The following is a 27133-nucleotide window of genomic DNA, read 5'->3' as shown; positions in this document are numbered from 1 at the left end:
AAGGATTCAGTGCATAAATCATTGGTGTTTCTAATGAAAGGCTAACCAGCGACAGAAGGTGGTAGAGAATGAAGGCCAGAGAGTGGTGGTGATGATGGAGTGGCGAGAAAAGTTTCTTAGAGGAGGCAGCTTTCGAGCCAAACCTTGAAGGGTGGGAAGGACTTGGATGGATGGAGGTGAGATTTAGAGGAATTCCTGGGAGAGGGAACCCCGTGAAGAGAGACCAGGGAGAGGACTGAGGGAGTGGGTCTGAGATGAACTGCAGAGGACGGAGAGGACACGGATACTCAGACTCTAACACACACACACACACACACACACGATCATCTTGCTTAGTGTTGCCAGAAGTATAGGCTGTCAGATGTGTGTCCCTCTCCTGAGTTGCGGCCTGCCTGGGAGTGTATTTGTGATACAAATCAATAAAAGCAGACAAGCTCTGACCTGGAGGCTGCCTGGTGTATTCTGAGAAGGCCGAGTTACGACTATGCAGGTGAGGGACAGGGGAAAGGCACCATTCTGACCTTTCCCTGGAGGAAAGTGAATGGCTGTAGGAGGGTGGGGGTGGCAGGGGGCAGAGTAGGAAAGGGGTTCCAAGCTTCTCTCTGCTCTCACTGACAGTGACATCCTGAGAGACCCTGGGACTTTTGTTTAAAGTGTGGGCCAAGTTCATCCGTCCACCAGAGCATGTCTCTTGACTGCCACCATCTGTGGGTGGGGTGGGACGGGGGCAGAAATTGGCCTGCTGAGTGTGATCAAGCCTGTGCAAAGGGCACAAGTGGAAGCCATCAGCCCCCAGACCCTTGCCCACTCTGGACGCCCCCCCTCTTCGCCCCCCAACACTCTGCTTCATCCACCGTCCTCTCTCCAATACCTTCTTCAGTACAATGATTTCCTTTACTTCTCTGGCTGTGCCTCCTCCTCCAGCCTCTGGCACATCTCATTTCTCCCTAATGGACACCTTCTCCATGACCTCATCCACCCCAGGCTTCGGCCTCACATCTCAGCCCTTCAGTCTCCCCTGGGCTCCAGATTCGGCCTGGAAATCTGTCCCGTACCTTACTCTGTCCCTCACCTCCCCCACACCTTCTCTTCCTCCCTAGGCTTAAGTTCAATAAATATATCTCCAGCATTAACCCATCTTTTGCGAGACCTCCTGGCTCCACCATTCTGATACCTCACATCCAACCAGCACAAGTCTCTGTCAGTTGTTCCTCCCACAAAGATCCCGATTGAATGAATGAATAAAAGAATGAATGAGAAGCTTGCTGGAGGCGGGGCCAGGAGGGGGTCTGGACCGAATCACTTGCAACCATAGAGTCCGCGCAGGGGTTGGGAGCTAGAGTGGCCGCATGCGTGGAGGCGTGCGCCACGCTCTGTCGGAAATCCCCTAGGGTGGAGGCGGAAACGGAAACCTACAGAGGGGAGAGGAGGGCTGTTGCCGCGTGTGGAGGTTGCGTTTACCTGGTGAGCGGTTGTCGCTGGACACCGGAAGGGTCAGCTGGGGGCGCCCTGAGTCGTGAGGGGTGGGGGCCGCAGGATTCGGGACCAGAGAGTCTGGATGGGCGCGGTGGGCGGGACCTGAGGGCTGAGGGCCGAGTGGGGCGGGGTTGCAGTGGGGCTGACGCATGGAGGCCGGGGGACGATGACCCGGACCCGGCGTCGAGGCCGAGGCACACGGTCCCGGGAGAGGATCCACAGGCCCTGAACTCCGGTCCCACAACCTCTAGGCCTCATGGCGGTCCGTGCGTCGTTCGAGAACAACTGCGAGATCGGCTGCTTTGCCAAACTTACCAACTCCTACTGCCTGGTGGCCATCGGAGGGTCGGAGAACTTCTACAGGTGCCATGGGAACCCCGGGCCCGCGGGCAGTGTGTGGATGTGTGGCGGGTAGAGGTCCTTGGAGTCGGGCTCCGACAGAGTGAGGAGGGTTCGGGCCCCTTAGCCCCGTGATCATTGAGTCCGTGTCCCCACAGTGTGTTCGAGGGCGAGCTTGCTGGTACCATCCCCGTAGTGCACGCGTCCATCGCCGGCTGCCGCATCATCGGGCGCATGTGTGTGGGTAAGCCGGCTGAAAGTCGCCGAGGGAGGGAGTGGAGCCTCCCAACACCTTTAATCTTCCCCCTAGAAGGGACCCGGAGGACCCAGGGATTTCTAGGCTTTCATCCATCATTTCCAGCGACTACAGAATCTCTCAATTCTGTGCCGGACCCGGTCTAAGTGTCAACAGATCAGGGACAACCTCTGGCAAAGGTTTCTGGATCATTGTAACCACAACGTCAAGGGCTTTCACTTTTAAGTTTCAGTCCTTCTTCACTGAAGACCCTGGGAGGTAGGAATTACTGGCCTAATTTGACTGATGAGGAACTTGAAAATCAAAGAACCCAGGTGACTCACCCGGTTCCACACCTAGTGTGAGGCAAGATTGGATTGTCATCTCTCCCTCCCTGGCCACTGACTCTGGTAGATTGCTTCCTCTTTCTGAGGGTCCATTTCTACCTCTAAAAAATGACAAGCTAAGATTCTGGGGCATCCTGTGCAGTTACTTATTTAAAGCTTAAGTTCTGTTTACCAGGTACCCCTATATCCATCAGCACTGTTGACTCTGGCCATTGGTCTGTACTTTGAACTGCCTCCGTTTTCCTTTACTGCCACCCCTTATTTGTAGTTCTGCTCAGATAGGAGTTTTTCCTTTATTTTTTATTGTAAGCCTGATGATTTTGGATTCTGAGTGTTTCTTATTCAGGCAGAAGAACACTCTTATCTCTGGACTTGGTGATCTTTGGACTTGAAGCTAGTTCTTATGTAATAAGAGAGAACTTAGCCTGATCATTGGTGGTTTGTTTTGTTTTCTTTTTTTTAAAGGATGGGAGAAACTCATAGTTTAGAAGTTCATAGTTGTGTCCTTGCAGAGTTAGGCAGAGGTTTAGACGTTGTTGTCACAATATAATTATAGTTCATTCATGTTGCTGTGTACTCAGTTTTGTGTAAACGTACCACAGTATATTCATTCATCCTTTTGACAGTGGGTATTTGAGGTAGTTTTCAGTTTGATCTATTATGAGTAGTGCTGCTATGTTTCTTAGTGAACAAATGTATGTATTTCTGTTGGATATATAATATCTGGGAGAGGAGTGGCTGGGTATCCAGTGTAATAGATGATGTCACATAAGTATCTGAAGTCATTGCCCAATTTACAGTTCTATTGGTTGCTCCATATATCTTTGCCAACCGTTGGTGTTGATGTTCTTTTTAAGAATTTAGCCATCTGGTACATATGAAGTGTTACCTCCGTTTTTAAGTAGCGAAATATACAACTAATGCCCAAGAGCCCTTCCTTTTGGTCCTGGTCATCCCTGGTGGATGATGGTGAATTGGGCAGGATGTTTGGGACAGACTCCTAGGCCATCTCTGGCCTGTCCAGTGGGACTCCTGGTTGCATGGGTGCTTGGCTCAGTGGTTTGGAGGACTGGGGTCTGGATCTAAAGCTTTCCTGGGGAAGCTACCTGGACTGGGCTGTATCTTCAGGCCCCAGTGCTCAGCAGGTCTTGTGAATTTACAGTTCATCCTTGCACAACCTGCCCTAATTTGGGTCTCTCCAGGGAACAGGCATGGTCTCCTGGTGCCCAACAACACCACTGACCAGGAGCTACAGCACATTCGCAACTGCCTCCCAGACAGCGTGCAGATCCGGCGGGTGGAGGAACGGCTCTCAGCCCTGGGCAATGTCACCACCTGCAACGACTACGTGGCCTTAGTCCACCCAGACCTGGACAGGGTGAGGCAGCCCAGTTTAGCCCAAGAGTCACAGGATATTAGCTTAGTCAGTGGTTAGCCACTGTTCTTGCCTATCAGGCAGGAATTTGGGGTATCTCTTGTGGTTTCTCTTTGCACCTGGGCTCCTGCAGTTCAGGCACTGGTTGGAAGAGTGAATAGAGGCCTTGCGTGATATGACCAGCTAGGGAAAAGAAGCTAGGGAGTGTATTAACCCACCCTGTATTAATCAGGGAGATTGACTCATTCAGTCTTGCAGCCAGGGCTGGAGAGAAGATTGACAGTTGAACTCTTGCCTGTGGGTTAGAGAGAAAGAAGGTGATGTGGAGACCAGCCTCTGGCTCTTCAGGGCATGCATGGTTTTGTAGCTGGCCTTGACTCTGCTCCAAACTGTATTCCCTCCTTTTTCTGGGTGAAGCTTCCATATGCAGCTGCATAGCAGAGGAATGAGCTTAGGGAGTCACGCCCTGGGTGGGTCTGGATGTGGAGGCCCTGGGTACTTTGATCTGCTTGTTCTGTGCTGAGCACAGTACCTTTGGCTAACAGGAAACAGAAGAAATCCTGGCGGATGTGCTAAAGGTGGAAGTCTTCAGGCAGACAGTGGCTGACCAGGTGCTGGTAGGAAGCTACTGTGTCTTCAGCAACCAGGGAGGGCTGGTACATCCCAAGACTTCAATTGAGGACCAGGATGAGCTGTCTTCTCTCCTTCAGGTCCCCCTTGTGGTAAGCAGTCATGTTCTCTGGCCTCTGTTTTCTGCTGGAGCAGATCCCTTTGCCCAGTATTTGGGAATCTGGGTTATTACCTGTTGCAGTTTGGGGTTGAGACTGCGGGTCAGAGACCAGGGATTGGGGAGAGTCCTCATGACTTGGGCTGTTGGTACCATGATCCTCACTGAACCATCCTTTGGCAGGCAGGCACTGTGAACCGAGGCAGTGAGGTGATCGCTGCTGGAATGGTGGTGAACGACTGGTGTGCCTTCTGTGGCCTGGACACCACCAGCACAGAGCTGTCAGTGGTGGAGAGTGTCTTCAAGCTGAATGAAGCCCAGCCTAGCACCATTGCTACCAGCATGCGGGATTCCCTCATTGACAGGTATCTGGGCCTTTCTTCTGTTGAGGGGATGGGAGGGAGATGCCGGCTATAATGGGAGCCACACTGTTTATACCGGTAGGTTCTCCTCTGTGAGGCTACATCCACATAGTGCTGAGTAGGCACAGGGTACAGTCCACAAGCATTGCCTGAGTACCTGCCCATTCCCATCTTTGAGGATACATCAGTATATCCCGTCTCTAGGCTGTCTTGCTTTATTGCTGACCACCTTTTAAGGGTTTCCCTGGTGGCTCAGAGGATAAGCAGAAGACTCAGGTTCGATCCCTGGGTTGGGAAGATCCCCTGGAGAAGGAAATGGCAACCCACTCCAGTATTCTTGCCTGGAGAATCCCATGGACAGAGGAGCCTGATGGGCTACAGTCCATGGGGTCACAAAGAGTCAGACACGACTGAGCGGGTACACTTACTTACCTTCTTTTATAGTTTTTAATCTCCCTGTGTGTTGGTGTATCCAGCCAGTAGCCTGAGACAGGAAAGATCTTTTTATTGAGGGAAGAAGGGAAAGCTGCTTTGGTGCCTAAGGGACTTGGGGGTGGATGTGGTGAGTGCATCAGAATCACTGTCATCAAAAGTGGGTTCTTGAGCCCTAACTCTGGAGATTTTGGAGTGTTAGGCTCTAGAATCTCCTCCTTTGGAAGGCATCGGGTGCTGGATGTTTAGTACCCCCTCCCCCACCTTTTGTGGCTCTGGAGGCTCCTATGAGACACTTAACTGGAGTCCAGGAAGGTTTTGGGAAAGACAAATCAATCAGCCTGGGCTTCAGGGAATGAATGAAAGTGAAAGTGAAGAGCTCAGTTGTATCCAACTCTGCAACCCCGTGGACTGTAGCCTACCAGGCTCCTCCCTTCATGGGATTCTCCAGGCAAGAATACTGGAGTGGGTTTGCCATTTCCTTCTCCAGGGGATCTTCCCGACCCAGGGATCGATCCCGCATTGCAGGGAGATGCTTTAACCTCTGAGCCACCAGGGCTTCCCGGTAATTGAATATACAGAGATAGGGTGGGGAAGTGTGGAGGGTGTGAAGGGGAAAGGTTTTATCCCCAGGGTTGAGGACTGAATGCCCATGTCAAGAAGTTTTGACTATAGTAGGTGTTTTGACCTCTGTTCTGTGTTGGGATGCTTCTTAATGTAGATTCTTGACATCATCCTTCAAATCTTGATTCCCTCAGTTTGGTTTAGGACCCAGCCATGTATAGTTATTTCAGTAATCTTTCCTGGGTGATTCTGATGAGGGCAGTTTGGAGACCACACTGACAAACTGCTCTCAGCACTGGAGAGCAGTTGAGAAGGTCTGAACAGGAAAATGGTACCAGTTTTTGTCATTTGTTGTTAAAAGTTTTTAACAACTTTTATTTTTTAATACCTACTGTGTATCAGACAATAATGATGTGGTGATGAGTAAAATATACCCTCCCTCCCCTTTTGGAACATTGACCCCCATAAAGAAAACAGTACTTCCACAATTAACCATTTAATTAAAGAACAAAACAGAGAAACTTCTTAGCAACTGAGAACAGAAAGAAATTTCTGTAACCTGATAATTCAGGTCAATTCAGTTGCTTAGTCGTGTCCGACTCTTCGCGACCCCATGGACTGCGGCATGCCAGGCTTCCCTGTCCATCATCAACTCCTGGAGCTTGCTCAAACTCATGTCCATCGAGTCGGTGATGCCATCCAACCATCTCATCCTCTGTCGTCCCCTTCTCCTGTCTTCAATCTTTCCCAGCATCAGGGTCTTTTCCAATGAGTCAGTTCTTCGCATCAGGTGGCCAAAGTTTTGGAGTTTCAGCTTCAACCTGATCATTGTTACCTACTAAAAAGAACTACAGCAATGTTGTATTTAATGGAAAAACTTCAGAAACTGCCAGGCAGAACTGCCTACAGGCAGCAGCACTGGTCAGCATTGTAGTTACTATTTTTTTAAAAAATGGGTATTGATAAAGCAGAGACAAACTCATTAGCCTCCTTTGGCTTTGAACCTGTTGAATTTGAGGTGCCCATGAGACCTCACAAAGACGGTGTCAGATAAGGGATGAGAAATGTGTACTTCAGGCAGTTCCCTGGAAGCCCAGTGGTTAGGACTCACTGCTTTCACTGCTGAAGGCCTGAGTTCAGTCTCTGGTCAGGGAACCAAGATCCCGTAAGCTGTGAGGTGCACGCTTTTACAATCATGCAAATGATTATCACCTCCAGGAAAAATGTTCTGGCCCCAGTCGTGCCACTAGAGGATTTGTGACCTCGTCGTGTCTCTTCCCTCTCTGAGCATCCCCCACCCTTCCCTTGTCTGATTTGGTCTGTTGGACTTGACCTGTGAGGCTCTGATCATGATCAGCAATTTGAATAAGTTATTTTGAGTTCACCTGCTTGAGTGGAGAAGGAGTTACTGTTCCTTTTTAAGCACTGAGAGTCCTGGACTGGATTGTTACTTGTGGGAGTGGTGGAATCTGCAAGGGGCTCTTCAGGGCTGAGCTCGAGCAGAGGTCCTGGGGTGAGGGTGGAGGCAAGCACCTTGAGCGTGGAGGGCGAGCTGTGCTCTGACACCTACTGACAACACTCTTTTCTCTCTCCAGCCTCAGCTGAGTCACCTTCCATACTGGTCCCGGCTTGGATTTTGGCTCCCTCTCAGTGTTCCACCCAGTCTGTCCTGAATGCTGGCAGGGCAGTGGCAGAGAACTCACCTGGACTCGTGGCTGTATGCCCAGCCTTTCTTCATCTGTGCCCATCTCCTGAATCTATAGTTACTGCAGAAATGTGCCACTTCATGCTGGCTGGCAGGTCCTATGGCTTCTGGCTGAGAGCTCTGTTGTCTGTGCCACCCCATTAAAGGACAACTTCCTCTGGCCATTCTGAATGTGTTATTTGGGGATTTCAACGTGTACTCAGCCCCCTCATCATTGTTCCAGGGGGAAGGTGGAGTAGGATGCACACACCCCTTAGTTTTACATGCCCCCCCCCATCATTAGCTTCATCCCAGGGCAAGAGAAAGAAACACTCCATTATACTACCGTTTTCCACACGACTTCAGCCTTATTGTTTTGGCTTCAAAGAATAAGTCTGTTTCAGCTCTCCCCTACGCCAGTGTGAGGATCCTGAAGGGCTTTGGGGCACCTGGCCACAGGGCAGCCTTGTCCTCCTTGACCCGCAGTGGTGGATGGAGGTTGTTGGCCTGGCTGCTAGGTGCCCTGGACAGTCTCAGACTCTTCGGTGCGTGTGGCGCCAGGCTTGAAGAAGCGTGGGTAGTTGGGGCGGATCTCCGAGTTGCGAGTGGGGCAGGGCCCCGGGACTTGGGGGCAGGTGTGGCCGGTTGTTGGTGGGTGGGGTCGGGTATGCTGGGCCCCGCCCCTGCGCCCTGAAACCCTCCCAGGCGCTTAGGGGGCGTGGTTCGTGCGCCGTGACGTCAGGACGCCAGTGCCTCCGGACACCGCCTCGCTGGCGAGCCGGGAGCGGAGACCCGCGCTGGGACGGTTCCGACCCGCGGCTCCGGCGTTGCGAGGTGAGGGGCGGGCCCCAGCGGGGTGGGGCGGGGCAGGGGTGGTGTGCAGCCGGCCCCGCACCTGACGGGCCTGTCCTCCTGCAGAACATGGGCGCTCAGCTGAGCGGTGGCCAGGGCTCCACGGAGCCGCCGCAGCCCCAGCCGCATCCCCAACCCCAGCCTGCGGCGCCGGAGGACCCTGCTCGGCCCCGGCCAGAGCCCAGCCCCTGGGGGCCGCTGGACGACGTGCGCTTCCTCATCACCTGCACCTCCTGGTACTGACTCGCCGCCCTCCGCAGTTAGCGCCCGCCGCCTCCTGTCGTCCGTTTCGCTTCTCCTGGTCGGGCCCTTGTTTCCCCACCTTCGCCCACCCTGGAGGCGCTCGGAGAGTCGGGGAGTCGAGGGGAACTGGAAGGAAGCCGCCTCCGCAGCCTCGCCCCGGGGCGCTGTCTTTCCTCCGGCCCCTCCCGCTACCCTGGATTTGTTCGCTCCTTAGCCTGCACCCAGACTAGCTCAGATTTTCGTGTTCTTGCCCACCCCACAGTTTCTCCGGCCGTCTGGGTCCTGGGGCAGCCTTCTCGTCACTGGCTTCCAGAACCAGGTCAGGACTCTTGGTAAGAAGACCCCAAGGCTACTGACCTCACCTCACCTCGTTTTTCGCGATCACCAAGAACTGGGGCTCTTGCTTTTGTCCTGGTCATAGCACCTTGTGTCTTGACTTCAGAAAAGACCTTGCCGCAGTGACCCTGCCCATCCATACCTCTCCTGGGAGAGACGCCATCTTGGGTGGCCACCCTGGCATTATCCGGTTGTATCGCTGGGAACCCAGTTACAGAGGGCCTCCAGGGCCAGCCTTTTGGAGAGAGAGGGCATCTGATTTTGGGGGCTGGCAGATGAGATGCGTTGGGCAGCTCCCAGACACCCCAAAGCATCCTGTCTCCCAGAAGCTTCTTCAGGCCACTCAGAACCTGATCCCTGTTCCGACAGCCCAGGGAAATGACACACTCTGTATTTTTGTTTTATTTAGAAATGATTTAAAAAACATTATACAAAGGCTGATCAGTTTAAAATGTGACTGACACTGAAATGCTGTGATGTTCCCCAGACTGTGGGGAAGCTGGGCTCTGGGATCCCCAGTGCTTTGCCCCTCTGTCTGTCTGCCCTGTCCTGGGTTGATGGACAAACAGATGACCCCAAGGCAGGAGAATCCATGACTGGAAACCTCCAGGCTGAGCCCTCTCTGGGCCTGGCCCTGCGTCCCTCACATCTGCAGCCTGGGCTGCCTGCCTCCGTCTCCTGCTCTTTCTCAGCTGACCTCAGTAGTACCAGGAGCCAGTGGGGAGCCTGGGGGGCCTAGAGCTTTCGCGAAGTGAGAGCACCAACCTGAGGAGTGGAGAGGGACCAGGGAAGGGGGAAGGGAGGCCGAGGAAAGATGGATAAAAGAGACACTTCTGATCTCATCTTGGACCCTGGAGGGGTCCACAGGTGGGGACCCAATGCCCAGCAAGCCCACTAAATGGCCTGGGCAAGTAACAGCCTCTCTGTGCTTTGTCTGAGGGCACAGTGAGAGTTATCCTTGGCCTCCCAAGGACTACATGAGTTACATGTGAGTGGACAGGTGAGCTAATAAAGTGCTTTGCAAAGTATAAAACACTGTACAAACCTATGAATCACTAATATCTCCGCAGTTGTTCCCCACCCGCCCCAGGGAGCCCGCCCTTGACCAAAATGAGAAAAAAAAAAAAACAAAAAAACAAGGATGACGACGGAACACAGTGGACCCATATAGGTGTCTCTGGGACAAAAGAGATTTTGCTCAAGATGGCTCCCAGAGGCCCTGTCTGCTACAGGTTAAGCAGACCCAAAGCTCAGAGGCCACAGGGTGGGGGACAAGGCCTGTGCAGGCTCAGAGGCCCTGCCAGCACCCCCAAAGACTGACATCTCTTGGATTTGGCAGAGAGCCTGTGGACATCATTGAGCCCATTGGTCCTGCCTCTGACTCCTTAGCGACAAGCAGGTCTGCCTCTTCCTGGGTTGATGTGAGGCAAGCCGAGCCCTAGGAATTCCTGCCAGAGACAGTGAAGGGCGGGCCCCTAGGCTGGGGGCTGTTACCAGTTACGGGTGCCCTTTTCCAAAGAGCAGTGCAGGGTGGTGGGCCTAGAGAGCTGGGTTAGCAGGGGCCAAGCTCATGGTATAAACACTGCTTCTGGGCTGAGAAATTGAGTTGGTCTCAGGGCACCTAGGGGTGCGGGCTCTGAGCATTTCAGAAGACTGCCCTGGGCCCCTTCCCCCAGGGTCATGAGAGTGTTGGCCTGGAGTCATTTCTGTCTCACCTAACCCATCAGGCTGAGCGCTCAGGCCACAGGCGACAGGCTGAAGCAGGGCAGGGACTTGGGGGATGGTGAGAGAGGTGGGAGAGTAGAGGACAGCTACAAACTTAAATCAGCCTCCAGAGAGGGATCAGATCCTGCTCCCACCCTCTAGCCTCATCAACAGGGCCCGGCTCCTGGGGTGTTGGGGCACTGGAGGGGCCTTAACAGCACCTTGGTCCTTATCGCTGGGGGGGAGGGCTGGCCTTGCCAAGACAGTCACCGCTAATTTATCTAAAGCCTCAAGCAGCCTTTGCAAAATGGGACTTTAAACAATAGTGACAGGACACTGAAATATTCACGATGTGACAGCTGGGTCCTTGTCAGACCCAGCTGGGCCACAGCCCTGCCTGCAGCACGTGACCCTAAGAGGAGACCCTGACGTGTGGAGCAGGTTTCCTGAGGGGTCTGCTGTGACCAGCAGGGGAAACCCAGGCTTGCTGCCCACTGTGTCGGCGGCAGGGGTCCTGTAGCCGTGGAGGGCAGTGGGGGTGGGGTGGGGGGACATCTGACCAGCAGGTGTTGGCATAGGGGGACCAGGACTGGTGGCATCTCCCAGATGGGGCCGAGGGCTGTGCTGGCTTCCCACAGAAGGTGCTGGGTCCAGCCAGGTACAGCGCCGTAGTGCCCCATGGACCCCACGGGGCGCAGTGACCACAGGGCCTCCTCCTGGCATGGGCCCTGCCTCCTGACGGGGCCTGGCCTGTTCCCTGGAGTAGGGAGCAGTTACCCAGGACAGAAGGCTGGCAGCTGGGCGCCAGGCACCCACCCTGGGGCACAGCCGCCATCACTCCCTGCCCCATGCTCAGCCCAGGCCAATGCACCACCACTTCAGCTACATGACCCCTGGCCTAGGGCCCTGCTGGCTCCGATGGGCAGTGGCCAGAGCTGCCCCCCAGACCCTGGTGAGGAAGGGCCTGGCCAGCCAGACTGAGTGGACAAAGAGGGCTCTGGGCTGCTCACACCCACTCCTGGACCGGCCGCTTATAGTAGGTGACAGGCTGAGGGCCCGCCTTGTTCTTGAACTGGAAGATGGTGTAGACCAGCACCAGGATGCAGAGGGACAGGATGCAGGGTATAACCACGGCCACCGCGTTGACAGAGCCCGGCACGTCGTTAATGGTCACCATGATGTCCACGTCGTCCTGGGGCAGCCTCCGCTCCTTGCGCCGCTCCGCCTCCTTCTGGTTGCAGCCCATCCAGTCCCGCAGGATGTTGCGCGGGTAGCCTGGCTCCACGCTCAGCTTCTGGTTGTCAAACTTCCAGTAGTCCCGGCCCTTATAGAAGTAGGTGTAATCTGCAGAAACACGGCCCAGCATCATCATCCTGACACTTCCTGCACCTGCTCTGGGCCAGCAGAGAATGGCAAGGGGCTGTGGCAGTGTGGAGGAGGGGCCGCCTCTCCCACCCCAGAGGAGCCCACGAGCAGCTCTGAAAGCAGGGGTGGGCGCATGCGTTGGTGGGGACAGCGTGTTGGAATACCTGGAGTGCCTGGCACACCCTGCAGAGGGTGTGGCTAGTCAGGGAGTATGACCTGCCCAGCTGCAGAGGCACCCAGACCCGCACCAGCCCACCCTGTCATCTCAGAGGTGCTGGGAAGCCACTGAGGGGCTCTAGGTAGAACTGGTGAGTTCGTTTTGTGTTTCCTAGACAAGGACCCTTCTCAGCCTGGGGTCTCAGCCCTGTTGTACTATGTCCATACCCCCTCAGGCCCCCCACCCCAACATGGGTCAGATGCAGCCCTCACTCAGGGCTTGGACAGCGCTGCCTCCACAGCTAGCTCCAGGGCTGTGCCCTCTCCTGCCTGAGCCAAGGGGGACAGGAGCCAGAATTCTCTTGTCGACAGTGGACACCACCTCTCGGTAATTACCTTGCCTTTTTGGGAGCTTGGCACACATGACTTCACAACACAGATTGCAGGGTCGCTGGGACCCTGCTCGGGGAGGGGATGGAAGGCAAAGAGGCAGCAGGGCTTGGCAGCCACCACAAGGCTCCCTACAGCAGCCTTATCGGCTGAGCCAGTCCTGACGGAGAGCAACTCACGTTCTCCCATTGGCCGACTCCTCACCCTGGCTGGGACTTTCATTGGCTAAGGTTCCTGATGTCACCTGTCTCTGAGGCTCCCCCGAAGAGTAAGGCCACGTGTGTAAAGCATCAGCTACACAGGAGAGCCACCAAATAGCAGCTCCACCCCCCGTTAGCCCCTGGCTTTCTTACCAGAGACGTCGCCTTGGAGAGCCCTTCCTGACAACCCTCTATCACAAGGCCCTCTGTTCAGATGCTCTCTCCCACATGCTTTCCCTTACTGCCTTTGTTGCCACCTTACTTGTTTTTCTGCCTCTAGGCTGGGAGCCAGAGATGCAATGCACATCTCATTCCAAGCTCCATCTCCAGCCCTCCCACACAACCTGGCTCTCAGTAATTACTGGAGTGAATGAATGCCTGTCATTCCATAAAAACTGAAACATCCTCAACAAGATGATGATAATGATAACAGCTGAAACGTACGTGGCACGGGCCAGCTGCTCTATGTAATTTATGTTCATCCTCACAAAGCTCTGTGAAGTAGGGACCATTGTTATCCCCATTTTATAGATGAAGAGACTTAAGTGCTATGCCCAAACTCATACTGAGTAGTGGAGGTGGGATATGAAACCAGCCAGGTTGGCTCCAGAGTCTGCTTTTGACCAGATCAATGGAGATGAATTCAACAGACATTCATGGATTCGTGCTCAGCACCTGGCAAGTCCCAGCTCCTCTTCTTCTTCTTTTTGGTTGTGCTGTACAGCCTGTGGGGTCTGTGTACCCCAACCAGGGATTGAACCCAGGCCCTCGGCATTGAAGTTCAGAGCCCTAACCACTGGATTACCATGGCATTCCCTCAGTCCCTCTTCTTGACAAGCTTCTAGTCTAGTGGGGAGAGAGGCTCTGAGTCAGCCTGCCACCCAGGAGAAGCTAAGAAAATATACATTAGAAAAAAAAAAAAAAAGGCTTCTCTCTGTTATCTTCAAGCCCTGTGAAAAAGCCCTTTGGATCACCACATCCATCATTTCAGATCTGATAACTCAAGGCACTCCTAGAGTACTCCCGAGGACCTCTGCTTGGGAAATGCTGCCTGAGGGAATGAAGTCAGTCTATGAAAGCCTCTCTCAGTTGTGAATGATACCTGGAGATGAGAAACTGCGACTTGGCAGCTGTTAAGAGATTAAGTGTCTGTGAATGTGGGTCGATATGAGGCAGTTGTCTTTGCCACCAGGTGATATTTTTCAAACCTGGATATCATGAGAGTATGCCTCCAGTGGGCGGGTCCCAATGAGACCTATGCTAAACCAGATCCCCCCAAACCCGGCCAGGTTCTTACGTACATCCTTCCTTGCTGATGAAGGCCCCTTGGGGAGCCTGGGGGATGCCCTTCCACACGGTGATGGGCTTGGGGTAGCCAGGGTCCGTGGCCCGCCGCTCCTCGCTGTAGCGCCAGTACCGCTCGCCTTTGAAAAAGTAGGTCTTGCCCACAGGTTCCCAGCGCAGAGCCGTGTCAATGCCTTCTCGGGGCAGACAGCTGCCCAGCTCCCCCAGGCTGTGGGGGTATCCAGGCTCCACCGTCACCTCCTTAAACACCCAGTACTTGTCACCTGTGGCCAAGAGGAGCCCAGGATTAGCTTTCCTCAGTCATTCAATGCCGGAGATTGTGGTTAGATCCACTTGCCCATCATCTACTGGGACCGAAGTCATTCATGAAGCCAGTGTCAAGGGGAAACAGCCCTAGGCCTGCTTGATCCCCCTGGCGGGGGTGGCGGGGGCCCCTTGGCCCAGGCAGAGCTTAGAGGGCAAGAAGCCGGAATCTGGTGTCAGGTCCTGGGCAACTCGCCCCACGCTGCCCTGGCTCTGTGCCCCACCCTCTTTTCGTTTCACGTGACTCGCTCCTTTCTCCTTTCTGGGTGACCTCAGCCTCTCCTGGCTTCACACACACACAAGTACTCACCTTCTACCAGTGACACCCGGCTCTGAGGCTGTGGCCCGTGGCTGCTCTCCCAGTGGACTTGGGCCCCAGGCCCAAGACCCTGATTGCCCACCGACCTCTGGGAATTTCCAGGTCTGCGTCCAGAGTTCCTCATCTCCACCGCGAGGGCCCCCTCCCTCACCACCTCTCTGCCCTGCAGCATCCCCAAAAAGGTGGCATCCTTGGTCCTCTTTCCTCCTCCTCTCAGCACTCAGCCTCTTGCAAGGCCTTTTCTATCTCCTGACCTCACTGCTCCTCCCGGCACAAGCCTTAGAGACATCGCCCTCCTCAACTCCAGAAACGGCCTCTTACCTCTGCCCTGATTGCCGCCTGCCCTCTGGCTCTCTGCTGCTCACAGAGAGTGAATGCCAGCACTGACCTAATGGATCGAGACCACAGTCTGGCTGCGCAGCCAGGGCTCGCGGGTCGCTCCCCTAAACCACCTTTCCAGGCGTGGCTCTCGCGCGGCACTCCAAGGCCATTCAGTGGGCTTTCTAAGGGACTTGAACTACTCCTTTGGACATGCTCTTCCTTCCCCTTGGAATGCTTCCCTCGCTTCTCTCTACCTGTATCTTATCCTTCTGAGGCCTGGCCAAGTCAAGATAACTGAAGTGAAACAACCCAGCACAAGCTGGGTGAGCCGGACAGCTAGCTCCCCTCCTGCATTCCCTGACCTCTCCAGCCTGTGCGCCCCCCTCCCTCCAGGCTGTTACAGAGCTCACGCGGTGGCCTCCCATGGAGCACGGATGCCCTTCAGTTGTCCACCATCCTCTACCCTGTGTGGGTGAGGCTTGTCACCCCACCAACTCTGGCACATAGAAACCCTCAGCGGTCACTCCCTGACTTAATTGCCCTGCCTGCAGAGGTCCATCCTGTCAGATGTCAGTGTTAGGGCTAGAAAGACCTTTGCAGGAGATCCACCCTCACCCCCCGCACCGCCCCCAGCCCCATCTTGCCTCTTCAAAGGTGGAGAAAGGGCGTCCTGAAAAGAGAAGAAAACTGTCCCACCCCTCCGCACAGACCATGTTACCTTTGAAGAAGACAAATCTTCCATCCGCCCTTTCATAGGCTGCGTCTATGCGGGCGGGCAGGCCCTTCCAGAACTGCTCGATCTGCATGGGGTAGCCTTCCTGCACCCGGTTATTGCGCAGGCGCCAGAACCAGCGATCCTGGAGGTTAAGATGGAGGAAAGAAAGAGGCATAGCCTTTGAACCCAGTGATCTCAGCCCTGGGTCTCGGGCCCCAACAACCCAACACCTTTCCCCTGGCCTCCCCTTGCAAGACTCCATGAAGTCTGTCCATTTACTGCATCTAAATTTCGGAGCCCAATGCCGAAGCCAGGATGCTCATCACCTATCTTCAATATGGCATCCAATGGCTCTTGTTGCCCAAGGGGTCGCAAGACAGAGCTGATGGACAGGCCTAGGGGGAAGAGGAGGCAGCGTGGAGGAGCTGGAAAGGATGGTGCGGTGCCTGAGTTGACCACAGGAGGGCAGAGGAGAGTTACTGACATCAGAGGGGCCCTTCCCGAGGTTGGGCAGCAGGGGGCGCTCATTGATGCTGGGCAGAGTGCCTGCCTCATGGCTGGCTCCAGCTGGCAAGCAGGGCAAGGACCATGGGAAGCAAGCTGTGGAAATTCCCCCAAGCCCTGGCTGTGAATTCAGGTTCATCCTCTTACAGTTGCTTGACCTGGGGCTCAGTACTTGAAGAGCCTCACCTGCACTGTGCTGTGCTTAGTCGATCAGTTGTGTCCGACTCTTTGCGACCCCGTGGACTGTAGCCCACCAGGCTCCTCTGTCCATGGGATTCTCTAGGCAAAAATACTGGAGTGGGTTGCCATGCCCTCCTCCAGGGGATCTTCGCAACCCAGGGGTCAAACTCAGGTCTCCCACGTCCCAGGCAGATTCTTTGCCATCTGAGCCAGGTAATAATGAAGGGAAAGATGATAGTGCCTAGAACAGTACAGGGCACATAGCTGATGTTGATTAAATGGTAGCTCAACAGGCCAAGTGTGGAAAAAAGCCCTCCTCCGCACACTGGCGCCTTGTCCCACTGCAGTCCTGGTTGGTAGGCACTCTGGGCGAGGCCTGTAACTTCCCAGGGCCTCAGTTTTCTTATGTGTCAATGGGAATGATAAAACCCAGACTTGCTTAGGAATCATTCAGCTGGAGGATCCAAGGGTACAGAAAAATGAACATGATACATAAAAGATGGTTCAAAAGCTAGAGAAGATTTGCTTTTTTTAGGTGCCTTACAAAACACTTTCACACCCAGCTTTTTAAACCTTATTTTGACTTTCACAACTCCTGTGAAGTAGATCTGAGATAGACAGAGTCTTAAGGAAGGCCTAGTAACTTTCTTTGAGCCTCACAGTCAGAGCAGGACTGGGGTGGACCTCTGTTGCCTGATTCTTGGTCAGAGCTCAAAGCTTGCTGGGGAGAATCAACAAAGGGGGTAGGGTGGGGCAGCCCTCCACAATCCCCCAGTGTGCTGGAGACACGCTGCCCAGAACCCCGTCAGTGGAGGCTTCTCGTCCTGGGGGCTGGGAGTGTGCTCAGCAGGCAGTTTTCACCTGTTAGCCTCTCTGGGGATGGCCTCAGCTCCAGACAGCTCCCCCAAGGTCATGGCTTTCTTTGTCCAGGGACTGAATAAAGTTCCAGCCACTTGGGGCCCAAGTGGGACAACTCTGACAGGCTGTTCTAGTTCCAGAGCTCTCTGCGGGGGTGGCCAGGTCTGCAGTGGGCCTATTAGTATTGCTTGTTGCCCAGTAGTCTCTGTGATCCCATGACTACAGCCCACCAGGCTCCCCTGTCCATGGGATTCTCCAGGCAAGAATACTGAAGTGGGTTGCCATTTCCTTCTCCAGGGGGATCGCCCCAACCCAGGGATCAAACTCGGGTGTCCTGCATCGCAGGCGGATTCTTTCCCACCTGAGTCACCGGAGAAGTCCCTCTAGTGCGCCTAGTTGCTACTCATTAATGTCTTCTCCTCTTGCCCCGCCAGGCCTCCCTCTCCTCCTTCGCAGAGATGTGGGTCCCAAAGGTGCATCCTAGTCAAAATCCTGCATCGCAGGACTACCCTAGCAGAAGTGGTTAAGACTTCGCCTTGCAATGTAGAGGGCACAGGTTCGATCCCTGGCTGGGGAACTAGGAGCCCATGTGCCTCGGGGCCAAAAGGCCAAAACATATAACAGAAGCAATATTGTAACAAATCCAACAAAGACTTTTAAATGGTCCATATCAAAACAATCTAAAAAAAAAAAATCCTGCATCCCAAACACTGTCCCAGAGTCGGCTTCCCTGAAAACCAACTGCAACACAGGAGCAGGCCGCCACCCGGTCAGCCCAAGGCTAGAGAGACCCGAGCAGGACAAGGGACGTAACCTGGCCAGCTTTCTGTCAGGGGCGCCTCAGAACCATCCTCTTGGCCCTGCCAGGACCAGAGACAGACTCAGCCACGGCTGCACCAGCCCCTACTCCAAGCTGGTGTTGTCACAGCCACGACTTGTGGGATCTGCACACACCTTTCGTTAGAGCAAGTGACTCCCCCAGCTCTCAGGGGGCAGAAACCAAGATCCAGACGATGGACGTGACTTTCTCAGAGTCACAGACCAGAGGCCAGACTCCAGCACTTTTCCCGCAGTGTTGACCCCTGGGAAGGGGCAGGCCCACCCATCTTCCCCCTTCCCTCTTGAAAACAGTCCACTGACCCAGCAGTGCCAGGAAGAGACCTGGTGTGCTGGCCGCTGGACTTGCTCCCATCCATCTGGGCCACCCCGGAAGGCCTAATCCCAGAGCAGCCGCTGTCTCCCACCCATGGTGAGGGAAGGGGCGGGAGCGGAGCACCGAGGTCCTACCTTAAACACAAACATCTCGCCCCGGAAGAGGGCCACCGTGTTGAAGTTGCCATCACAGATGTTGGGTTTGGCGCCCGGTGTGGCTGGCCGGTCCCCGAGGGGTGGCCGAGGGGGCCTGGGCTGGCGCTCGTGCTTCCTCTCGGACGGTGAGTGGATCCTGCGCGCTGGCAGCGTGGGGAGGGGCCTGGTGGGCTCCAGGGGCTCGGCCGGGGGTCCTGGAGAGAGGGGCTGCATCTTAGGGTGGGGACAGCCGTTCCCTGCGCCCCACTGCTGTTGCCTCCGCGTCGCCAGGCAGTGTGAGACAAGCCTGTCACACTTCCGCCCCCTATCCTGTCCCCCTCCCCACTGCTTAAGGCCCCAATCTTTCAGAAAACAGATGACAACGTTGAATGCTCATCTCCCCCCCAAAAAGCCGAGACCTTCTCTCTCTTCTCTCCTCTTACGAGAGAGTAGGTGTCCCTTCTTAGGCTCAGTGTCCCCTTCCGTCCCCACCTGCTCCCCTCTTTCTTCACTCTGCTCCAGTGTGGCCTCTGCCCCAGTGTGGCCTCTGCCCCGTGACCCGTGGAAACTCCTGTCAGGATCACCCATGACCTCCATGTTGCCAAATCCGACAGTTACTTGACTCAAACTTTGATGTCCACATGAATCATCCAGGGGTCTTGATAAAAATGCAGTTGGGGTTCAAGAGAATCTGGGTGGGGGGGCCTGCCATTCTGCGTTTCTTCAAGCTCTCAGGTGAGGCCAAAGTTGCTGGTCTGAGGCCCACACTTTGAGTACCAAGATCACAGAAACGCTTTCCTTAAAACACTCTTCTCTCTTTTCCAGAACCCTGCACTCTCTTGGTTTTCCTTCTGCCTCTGTGGACTGTTCCGGCTTTGCCTCCTTTCCTGGCAGCCTTTCCTCATCCACTCTGCTCTACGGGTCAGCATAGCCCTGGGCCCTCTTCTCATCTCTCTGTTTTGGTCCCTAGGTGCTTCTCAACTTGGGTTGCAAGGATTAGGATTACCTGGAAAACTTTGAAAACCCTGATGTTCAGAAGGCACCCCAGGCCAGTTAAAATCCAATCTCTGCGGGCAAAGCCTGGGTAACAGTATTTTTTAAAATTCAAGTCCCAAGATGATTCCAATGGGAGGCCAGGTTGAGAATCAGTGCCCTCTGTGATCTCTTCTAGGTTCACGGGTGTAAAGACCCCTGATGTTAGAGCTGTCCCATAGGATGCTCTGTGATGACATAAATATTCTATATCTGGACTGTCTTTGTAGAGCAGCCTCTAGCCACGTGCGGCTGTTGAGCGCTTGAAATGACTGACTAGGTATTAGCGTGGCGGCTGCTGCTGCTGCTGCTGCTAAGTCACTTCAGTCGTGTCCGAGGAACTGAAATTTTAATTTTATTTAATTCTAATTAATATGAATTTAAATAGCCACATGTGCCTAGTGGCTACCATATTGAACACCAAAGATCCCAAATCAATATCCCAGCCCAGATCTCTGAGTGATAGGGGTCAATCCCATTGCTCTGTGATTACAAACGCCAGAAACCTTGGCGTAATCCGTCCCCACCACCTGTCCAGTCCTCCATGGCTTCACCTATGGAGATCCTACCCATCCTCCAGGCTTTGGGTGAGGACACCTCCTCTGTGAGGTTCTCAGGGCCCCAGACGGAGCCCTCCTCCCACGCTTCACTTCCTGGGGTCTGTGGGGGTCGTGCTTTATGGACATGCGTCTGCTCTAATAAATGGGTCTTCCCGTCTCAACCGCCTTGACTAGCACAAGAACTTCGGCACCAGTGTGAACAGAGCATGGCGGGGGGGCATGGTAGCAGGCCCCTCAAATCTCATCAAGGTATCAGCCTAGTTTCTTTTTTTCTTGTTTAAGCAAAATGCTCCGGTGATAATACTCATCCTGTTGTACCGCCATTACTTGGGTGGACGTGTGAATCTCTTGGCTTGAGGTGGGACCCCTTGAGAGGGAACTGCAGAAGGTAAGGGGAGGTGCATGGAGGGAAGGTAAGTGGAGGAGGGGGAATGGGTGGCCCGCTTGTCTCTTCTGTCCCTCCCAGTGGCAGCTCGGACCCTCCCCTAGGTTTCCCAAGTGTTCAGGAAGGGAGGTGAGGAGCAGCCTTGCCCTCTCTGGTTAAGCAAAGACACCACAGGTCTCTAAAAGTCAGACAGTGGTCCGAGACCGCAGTGCTCCCCAGCCTCCCCCTCGGCCCAGGCAGTGGCAGCCCAGCCTCGAGGGGGGAAGCGTGGCCCCTCTCCCCTCCACATACCGTAGATCTTCTGGATGCCCTGGAGGTCGTCCTGAGGCAGCTTGAAGTTGCGCGTCTCTATGTACTGGTAGAAGGGCGCCATGATGGCACTAGGGTCGTTGGAGTGCTCGAGGCCCAGTGCGTGGCCCAGCTCATGCACAGCCACCAGGAAGAGGTCGTTCCCTGCAGAGGGCGAGATGGGGAGGTGCCCGGGGTGCCCACTTAGTGTCAGGGGCAGTCAGTCCATTACTTCAGCAACACCCAGCATAAGCTTTGTCTCAGGCCCTGTGCCCGACACTGGGACGTACAAAGTCAAGACATGTCCCTGCCTTCCAGAACTTTCCATACAGTGGCAGTGGTAGGGGCAGAGAAAAGAAAATAATGAAAGTCGTGTTCCAGGTGCTTCAGTAGCTGTCTCCAGGGGTCAGGTGAGGGTTCTGGGGAGGAGGGCGGAGTTATCAAGGGAGAGCTTCACAGAGGTGGAGCTTCAGGTAAGCCTATAAAGATAAGAAGTTAGTCCGGAGAATGGGTTCAGTGGGAAGGAGAGGAAGAGGGGTGGGGGTGGCCTTCCTGGCAGAGGTAACGCCTGTAAACAAGGTCCAGGAACAAGCAGTTTCACTCCACTTGGCTCCGGAACAAAGCAGGAGGGGAGGGCCAGAGGGAGATGAGGTCAGCCCGGCTGGCGGGCAGGGCTTGTGATGCCCGCGCAGGAATTTGGATTGGCTTCTTGGTCCGCCGGGGGTTTGAGCAGGAGTGGGGGTGGTGGCATGATGTAATCACTCCGCAGTCGGAGGAAGGATCAGTGGGTGATGAGACCAGAGGCGGGGAGATCAGAGGGGTCTGTCTGGAAGTAAGAAAGGGCCTGTGCCAGGAGGAGGGAGCGGGACGGGCAGAGGGGAGTCCTGGGGGCGGCAGGCTGGCCGTCATTTTCAGAGACCCGGGGGTAGGCGGGGCTTGGGTCTCCAAGCCGTTCTCAGTCCTAAGGTCAAGATCAACGCGGGGATTCAGATGCCCGTGAAAACAACAAGGTCCAGGTGCTGAAAGTGGGATGTGGGATCCCCAGTGTGAAGCTGAGGCAGCAACACAGCAGACTGGTCATGACCTGGGCCCCAGAACAGGACAGGGCTTGTTCATTTCCAGCTCTACCGGCCGCCCCACCCCCAGCTTTGTGAACTTGCCCAGAAGGTCTACCTCCCGAACCTCAGTGTCCTCATCTGTACTATGGGGAGATCATATCTACCCCGAAGGGCTGTGAGAGGATTGGATAGGATAAAAGACACGTGACAGCAGTTGTCACCATTCAAAAGACAGAAGCTTGGTTCCCAGAACAAGCCCATTGTCCAGAAATGAAGCATGAAGCCATTGGGGTTCCAGCAACCAGATCCTCTTAAAGTCAGCTTCCTTGAGTGTCTTGATCAAGCCTGGGACTGGACAGGGCCTGAAGTTGCCCTGGCCTTGAGAAAGAAATCCAAGGGGCAGGAAGTTGAGCAGGCTGGCATATCAACAATCCTGACTCATATATGTCCGGTTACAGACTCCTGCTGCCGTTGACCTCTGGCAGTTGAATGTCCCTTGAGCCCTGCCTCTATTGTCCAGCCCTAACAGATGGTAAAGAACCTGCCTGCAATGTGGGAGACATGGGTTGGATCCCTGGGTTTGGAAGATTCCCCTGGAAAAGGGAATGGCAACCCACTCCAGTATTTTTGCCTGGGAGATCCCATGGACAGAGGAGCCTGGTGGGCTATAGTGCCTGGTGTCGCAAAGGGGGGGACATGGCTGAGCAACTAACCCTTTCACTTTCAAGGCATGTCACAGCCCATTCCTGCCACCTTGAAGTGCAGGGGAGGCTGCTAGGAGCCCAGGAGGTGCTCAGGAGTCCTTGCACCCACTCCGGCCCCAGTGTCAGAGGTCAACTTGCCCTACGGCCACCCAGCTGAGGGCCCCCTGAGGGCCAGAGGAGGCCGGGGATTGTGACTGGCCTTCCTGGCTAAGGTCTTGGGGAGAAAGAAGAGCCCTCTGGGGCACACGTGCCCACCTCCCACTCTGCTGATGCCACCATTGCCTTCAGCGAAGGGGGATGGGTGAGATCAGGGCAAGGTTGGCCAAGAGCCTGGGGCTGGCCTTCTGCTGGGGCAGGGCAAGCTGGCATGAGGAGGCCAGGCCGCCCCCAGTTGCTTCCTCAGGTCCTGGCCCCTCTGGCAGCAGGGAAGGGTGAGCTCATCTCTGAGCTCCATCCCAAACAAAGGCGGCTGCTAGCGCCAGCGGGAGGCAGCTCTGCTTCCTGGGGTCCAGTCCTGGCTCTGCTCCTGGCCTGTTCCATGACCTGGGACAAGCTGTTCGGGCCTCGGTCTCTTGACCGGGCTCTTCCTCGGAGGGTGGGGGGTGGGAGGGTGTCCTCAGCTAGCAACCAGGGAGCAGAGCTTGAGCACCTGGCCAGCCTCTAACCCTTGATCCTGTGTCTATTACCTTGTGAGCCTCTGTGCCGGGTCTCGGCAGAGAACAGGAGGAAGTCTTGAAGGAAAGGGGCCTGTGGATTTGCTCCAGGGACCAAAATGGCCGAGGAGAGCTAGGGAGCCAGCATGCTACTCCAAAGAAACCCGAGAGAACTGTTCAGCTGGGGGGACACTCAGGGAGATGGAAGGAGAGAGAAGAGGGGCAGGAGAACTCCTGGAGCTTTTGAGGGGAAAAGCAGAGGGATGGAGAAGACCCCCCTGCTTAATGAGCAGGAAGCAGTTAGGGCCTTCACCATCCAAGAGGGCGAGAGGCAGAGAAGTGGCGTGGTCAGAAGTGGCGTCCCTGGGGGGCAGACTGCCAGGAATCCTGGCTCTGCCCTGTCCTAGCAGTGTGACATTTTAAATCTCTTCATTTGTAGAACAAGGGGGACTAGTGGTACCTTCATCATAAAAATGGGGTGAAGATTAAAGTGGCCAGGTATGCACAAAGTGCTCTCACCACCTCCAGGCACAGAACTATTGCGGTTAATTATCAGGGTCACGTTGAGCTGTGACCTCTCTTCAACAGGAGAGTTCCCTTGAGCTGGGCGCTCAGGTCCTTTGGGCCTCCTAGCAAGCACCCAGCAGTCTACTTGGCCATTCCAGTATACCTGATCTCAGCTTCCTTCCCTTCTCTTAGCACCTCCAGCTTTGGTGAGTCCCATCTCACTGAATCCTGCACCCCCCAAAATGGTATGTGCTAAGTCACTTCAGTCGTGTCCTACTCTTTGGGACTCTATGGACCACAGCCTGCCAGGCTCCTCTGTCCATGGGATTTTCCAGGCAAGAATACTGGAGTGGGTTGCCTGCCGTGCCCTTCTCCAGGGGAGCTTCCCGACCCAAAGATGGAACCCGCATCTCTTATGCCTCTTGTATTGGCAGATGGGTTCTTTACCCCTATCACCACATGGGAAGAACTCCAAAATGGGACAGCATTTCCTTTTGCCTCTATTCTTTTGCCAGTGCTGTCCCCTCCACCTGGAACAACCATACTCCTTCAGTGTTCAACCACATCCTCCAGGAAACCTTCCTTGATTTCCCCAACTGGCAGCAACTGCTTCCTTCTCTACCCTCTCCCAGCAGTTTACCCGTACCATCTTGATGGCCCTGACCTCTTTCCACTCTCCATCACACCCAGGAGCACACTCTCTTCTGCCCCAGGACTGTGAGCTCCTCAAGGGAAAGCTCTGTTCTTGAAAAGGTAAGGTGACAGCTGCCAGGACAGAACCATGCTGAATGGTCAGTATTTTCCCAGCTGCAGTCTTTGGACAACCTGCAGCAGAACCAACTGGGGCGACTGTTAAAATTCAGAGTCCTAGTTGTGAGACAGCTCATGTTTTCTTTGGACAAGAGTCAGAACTTTGCTCTGGAAAACCAAGCATAAACTTTCCAGATGCAGCTCATAACCCCAGCAATAGACTGTTAGAAACGGGAATGCAGCCATGGCCCGGGGACAACCTTTGGAAGGAGACAAAAGGGACCAAGACTGATTGAGCACCTGTGTGTTATCTCATTTAATTTCCACAGAAACTCAGTGAGGGTGTGAGTGCAGCCTCCTGGGAATTTTTTAAAATATATGCTTATTTTGTTTGGCTATGCCAGATCTTAGTTGCTTAGTTGTGGCATCTAGATCCCCAACCAGGGATCGAACCTGCATGGGGAGCGTGGAATCTTAGCCACTTGACCACCAGGGAGGTTCCCTTCCTGGGAGTTTTTGGTTTGTTGGCTTTCTGCTCTATTCTTCTGCCACTGCCTGTGTGAACTTAACCACTCAGAACGATCCTTCCTTACCACCCTGCCAGTCTAGTTCCCGGGGTGAGGAGCAGTCTCTTACAGTAGCTGCAAAGGGCTGGCCTTCTGACTCTTCCGGTCTGGCCACCTTCCTCAGGGTTGGGCTCCCTCCCAGCCTCCTCTGCTCACTTCACTGCTTGATCCATTGGAAAGAGATGAAGACATGCGGTGCCTGGGAGACTCCTCGAACTTAGCTTAAAGGGGTGGTGGGCCAGATTGCCCTTCACACAGACTCCAAAGAGGTGGGGAATTAGAATCATCTATACATTCCAGGAGAGGTTCTCCAGGAGCACCTTCTAAACGCACAGGTGGAGGACATTCTGTTTAAGAAGTTTGTGGTTAGGGCTTCAGTTCAGTTCAGTCGCTCAGTTGTGTCCAACTCTTTGCGACTCCATGGACTGCAGCACGCCAGGCTTCCGTGTCCATCACCAACTCCCGGAGCTTACTCAAGCTCATGTCCGTTGAGTCGGTGATGCCATCCAACCATCTCATTCTCTGTCATCCCCTTCTCCTTGCTCCTTCAGTCATTCCCAGCATCAGAGTCTTTTCCAGTGAGTCAGTTCTTTGCATCTGGTGGCTAAAGTGTTGGAGTTTCAGCTTCAGCATCAGTCCTTCCAATGAATATTCAGGACTGATTTCCTTTAGGATGGACTGGTTGGATCTCCTTCCTGTCCAAGGGACTCTCAAGAGTCTTCTCCAACACCACAGTTCAAAAGCATCAATTCTTCAATGCTCAGCTTTTTTTATGGTTCAACTCTCACATCCATCCATGACTACTAGAAAAACCATAGCTTTGACTAGACCGACCTTTGTTGGCAAAGTAATGTCTCTGCTTTTAAATATGCTGTCTAGGTTGGTCATAACTTTTCTTCCAGGGAGCAAGCGCAGCTGGTAAAGAATCCACCTGTAATGTGGGAGACGCTGGTTCAATCCCTGGGTTGGGAAGATCCCCTGGAAAAGGGAAAGGCTACCCACTCCAGTATTCTGGCCTGGAGAATTCCAAGGGGTGGCAAAGAGTCAGACACGACTGAGCAGTTAGGGCTTAGGCATCCTTTTTTAAAATAAAGTCCCCTGGGTGAATTTTATAATGGTTGGGTCAGGCTGACCCACCTGTACCAACCATTCAACCTTCACGTCACTAGGAGCGGGACAGCCTGCAGCACACGAGCTTCCCAAATGTGATGCAACAGGGAGGACCAGTGCCTCCTGGGGAGCATTCTCTCCAGAAGAGTCAATCCAGCCAGGCTTGTTGATCTAATTATTGTGTGTACCTGCTAAGTCACTTCCGTCGTATCTGAATCTGTGTGACCCCATGGACTGTAGCCCACCAGGCTCCTCTGTCCATGGGACTCTCCAGGCAAGAATACTGGAGTGGGTTGCCCTGTCCTCCTTCAGGGGATCTTCCCAACCCAGGAATTGAAACCACCTCTGTTGTATTGGCAGGCAGGGTGTGTGTGTGTATGTGTTTTTTAAGAAAACATCTAATTATTGATATTCAGGATAGACAGGGAAGAGAGATATGGTAAGAGTGCACCTAAGTCAGAGAAAGACAAGTATCATGATATTGCTTATATGTAGAATCTTCAAAAAATAGGTACAAATGAATTTATCTGCAAAACAGAAATAGTTACAGATGTAGAAAATAAACTTACAGTTACCAAGGGGTAAGAGTGGGGAGATTGGGATTGACATGTACACACTGCTATATATAAAATAGATAACTAATAAGGACCATATAGCAAAGGGAACTCTACTCAATTCTCTGTAATGGCCTATATGGGAAAAGAATCTAAAAAAAAAGGTGAATATACGTATAACTGGTTCACATTGCTGAAAACTTGGAACTAACACGACAGTGTAAATCAACTATACTCCAATAAAAAAGAAACAATTATATATAAGAAAAGTGAACCCGAATCTAGTTGAGTCTAATGCCTATACTTAGGACAAATGACCCAGTTTCTTCAACAGATACAGGGATGAGAAAAGTGAGGTGACTTGTAAATGGAAAGCACCTTGAGAGA

General features: G+C 54.0%; 3 protein-coding genes across 4 annotated transcripts in view; 2 read left to right on the top strand and 1 right to left on the bottom strand.

Moving 5' to 3' along the window:
* Nucleotides 1-1400: 1400 nt before the first annotated feature.
* On the top strand, nt 1401-7724 carry EIF6 (eukaryotic translation initiation factor 6). Of its 2 annotated transcripts, none has more exons than XM_052650952.1 (7): nt 1401-1464; nt 1728-1839; nt 1974-2059; nt 3600-3775; nt 4318-4494; nt 4683-4864; nt 7453-7724. In XM_052650952.1, the coding sequence occupies exons 2-7, from the start codon at nt 1733-1735 to the stop codon at nt 7460-7462; spliced, it is 738 nt and encodes a 245-aa protein (XP_052506912.1). In that variant the 5' UTR covers nt 1401-1464; nt 1728-1732; the 3' UTR covers nt 7463-7724. The 2 variants fall into 2 exon arrangements, with proteins under 2 accessions (XP_052506912.1, XP_052506913.1); XM_052650953.1 differs by having other exon boundaries at nt 1419-1493.
* MMP24OS (MMP24 opposite strand) lies at nt 7632-10010 on the top strand. Its single transcript, XM_052650449.1, has 4 exons — nt 7632-7691; nt 8247-8375; nt 8460-8629; nt 8899-10010. The coding sequence occupies exons 1-4, from the start codon at nt 7632-7634 to the stop codon at nt 8990-8992; spliced, it is 453 nt and encodes a 150-aa protein (XP_052506409.1). The 3' UTR covers nt 8993-10010.
* Nucleotides 10011-11682: 1672 nt separating this feature from the next.
* MMP24 (matrix metallopeptidase 24) overlaps nt 11683-27133 on the bottom strand; it is a 50934-nt gene continuing 35483 nt past the window's right edge. The window contains exons 6-10 of the mRNA XM_052650448.1: nt 20848-21009; nt 18580-18794; nt 15754-15892; nt 14089-14355; nt 11683-12020 (exon numbers count right to left, since the gene is read on the bottom strand). Of these exons, the coding sequence (XP_052506408.1) occupies nt 11683-12020; nt 14089-14355; nt 15754-15892; nt 18580-18794; nt 20848-21009 (1121 nt within the window). The remainder of the gene's footprint in view (nt 12021-14088; nt 14356-15753; nt 15893-18579; nt 18795-20847; nt 21010-27133) is intronic.

The sequence above is a fragment of the Budorcas taxicolor genome, chromosome 13 (assembly GCF_023091745.1).
Source record: "Budorcas taxicolor isolate Tak-1 chromosome 13, Takin1.1, whole genome shotgun sequence".
In the NCBI taxonomy this organism is placed as follows: domain Eukaryota; kingdom Metazoa; phylum Chordata; class Mammalia; order Artiodactyla; family Bovidae; genus Budorcas; species Budorcas taxicolor.
The sequence above is the reverse complement of the archived record's forward strand: the minus strand, read 5'-3'. Positions and strand labels throughout refer to the sequence as shown.

What these genes read in the sequence shown, in the direction of transcription:
- EIF6 (XM_052650952.1), top strand. Translation starts at nt 1,733, where the DNA reads ATGGCGGTCCGTGCGTCGTTCGAGAACAACTGCGAGATCGGCTGCTTT. An exon ending in GGGTCGGAGAACTTCTACAG is followed by an intron (nt 1,840 to 1,973) that starts GTGCCATGGGAA and finishes GTGTCCCCACAG; the next exon opens with TGTGTTCGAGGGCGAGCTTG. An exon ending in TCCACCCAGACCTGGACAGG is followed by an intron (nt 3,776 to 4,317) that starts GTGAGGCAGCCC and finishes TTTGGCTAACAG; the next exon opens with GAAACAGAAGAAATCCTGGC.
- MMP24OS (XM_052650449.1), top strand. Translation starts at nt 7,632, where the DNA reads ATGTGCCACTTCATGCTGGCTGGCAGGTCCTATGGCTTCTGGCTGAGA. An exon ending in GGCTGAGAGCTCTGTTGTCT is followed by an intron (nt 7,692 to 8,246) that starts GTGCCACCCCAT and finishes AAACCCTCCCAG; the next exon opens with GCGCTTAGGGGGCGTGGTTC. An exon ending in CTCATCACCTGCACCTCCTG is followed by an intron (nt 8,630 to 8,898) that starts GTACTGACTCGC and finishes CCCACCCCACAG; the next exon opens with TTTCTCCGGCCGTCTGGGTC.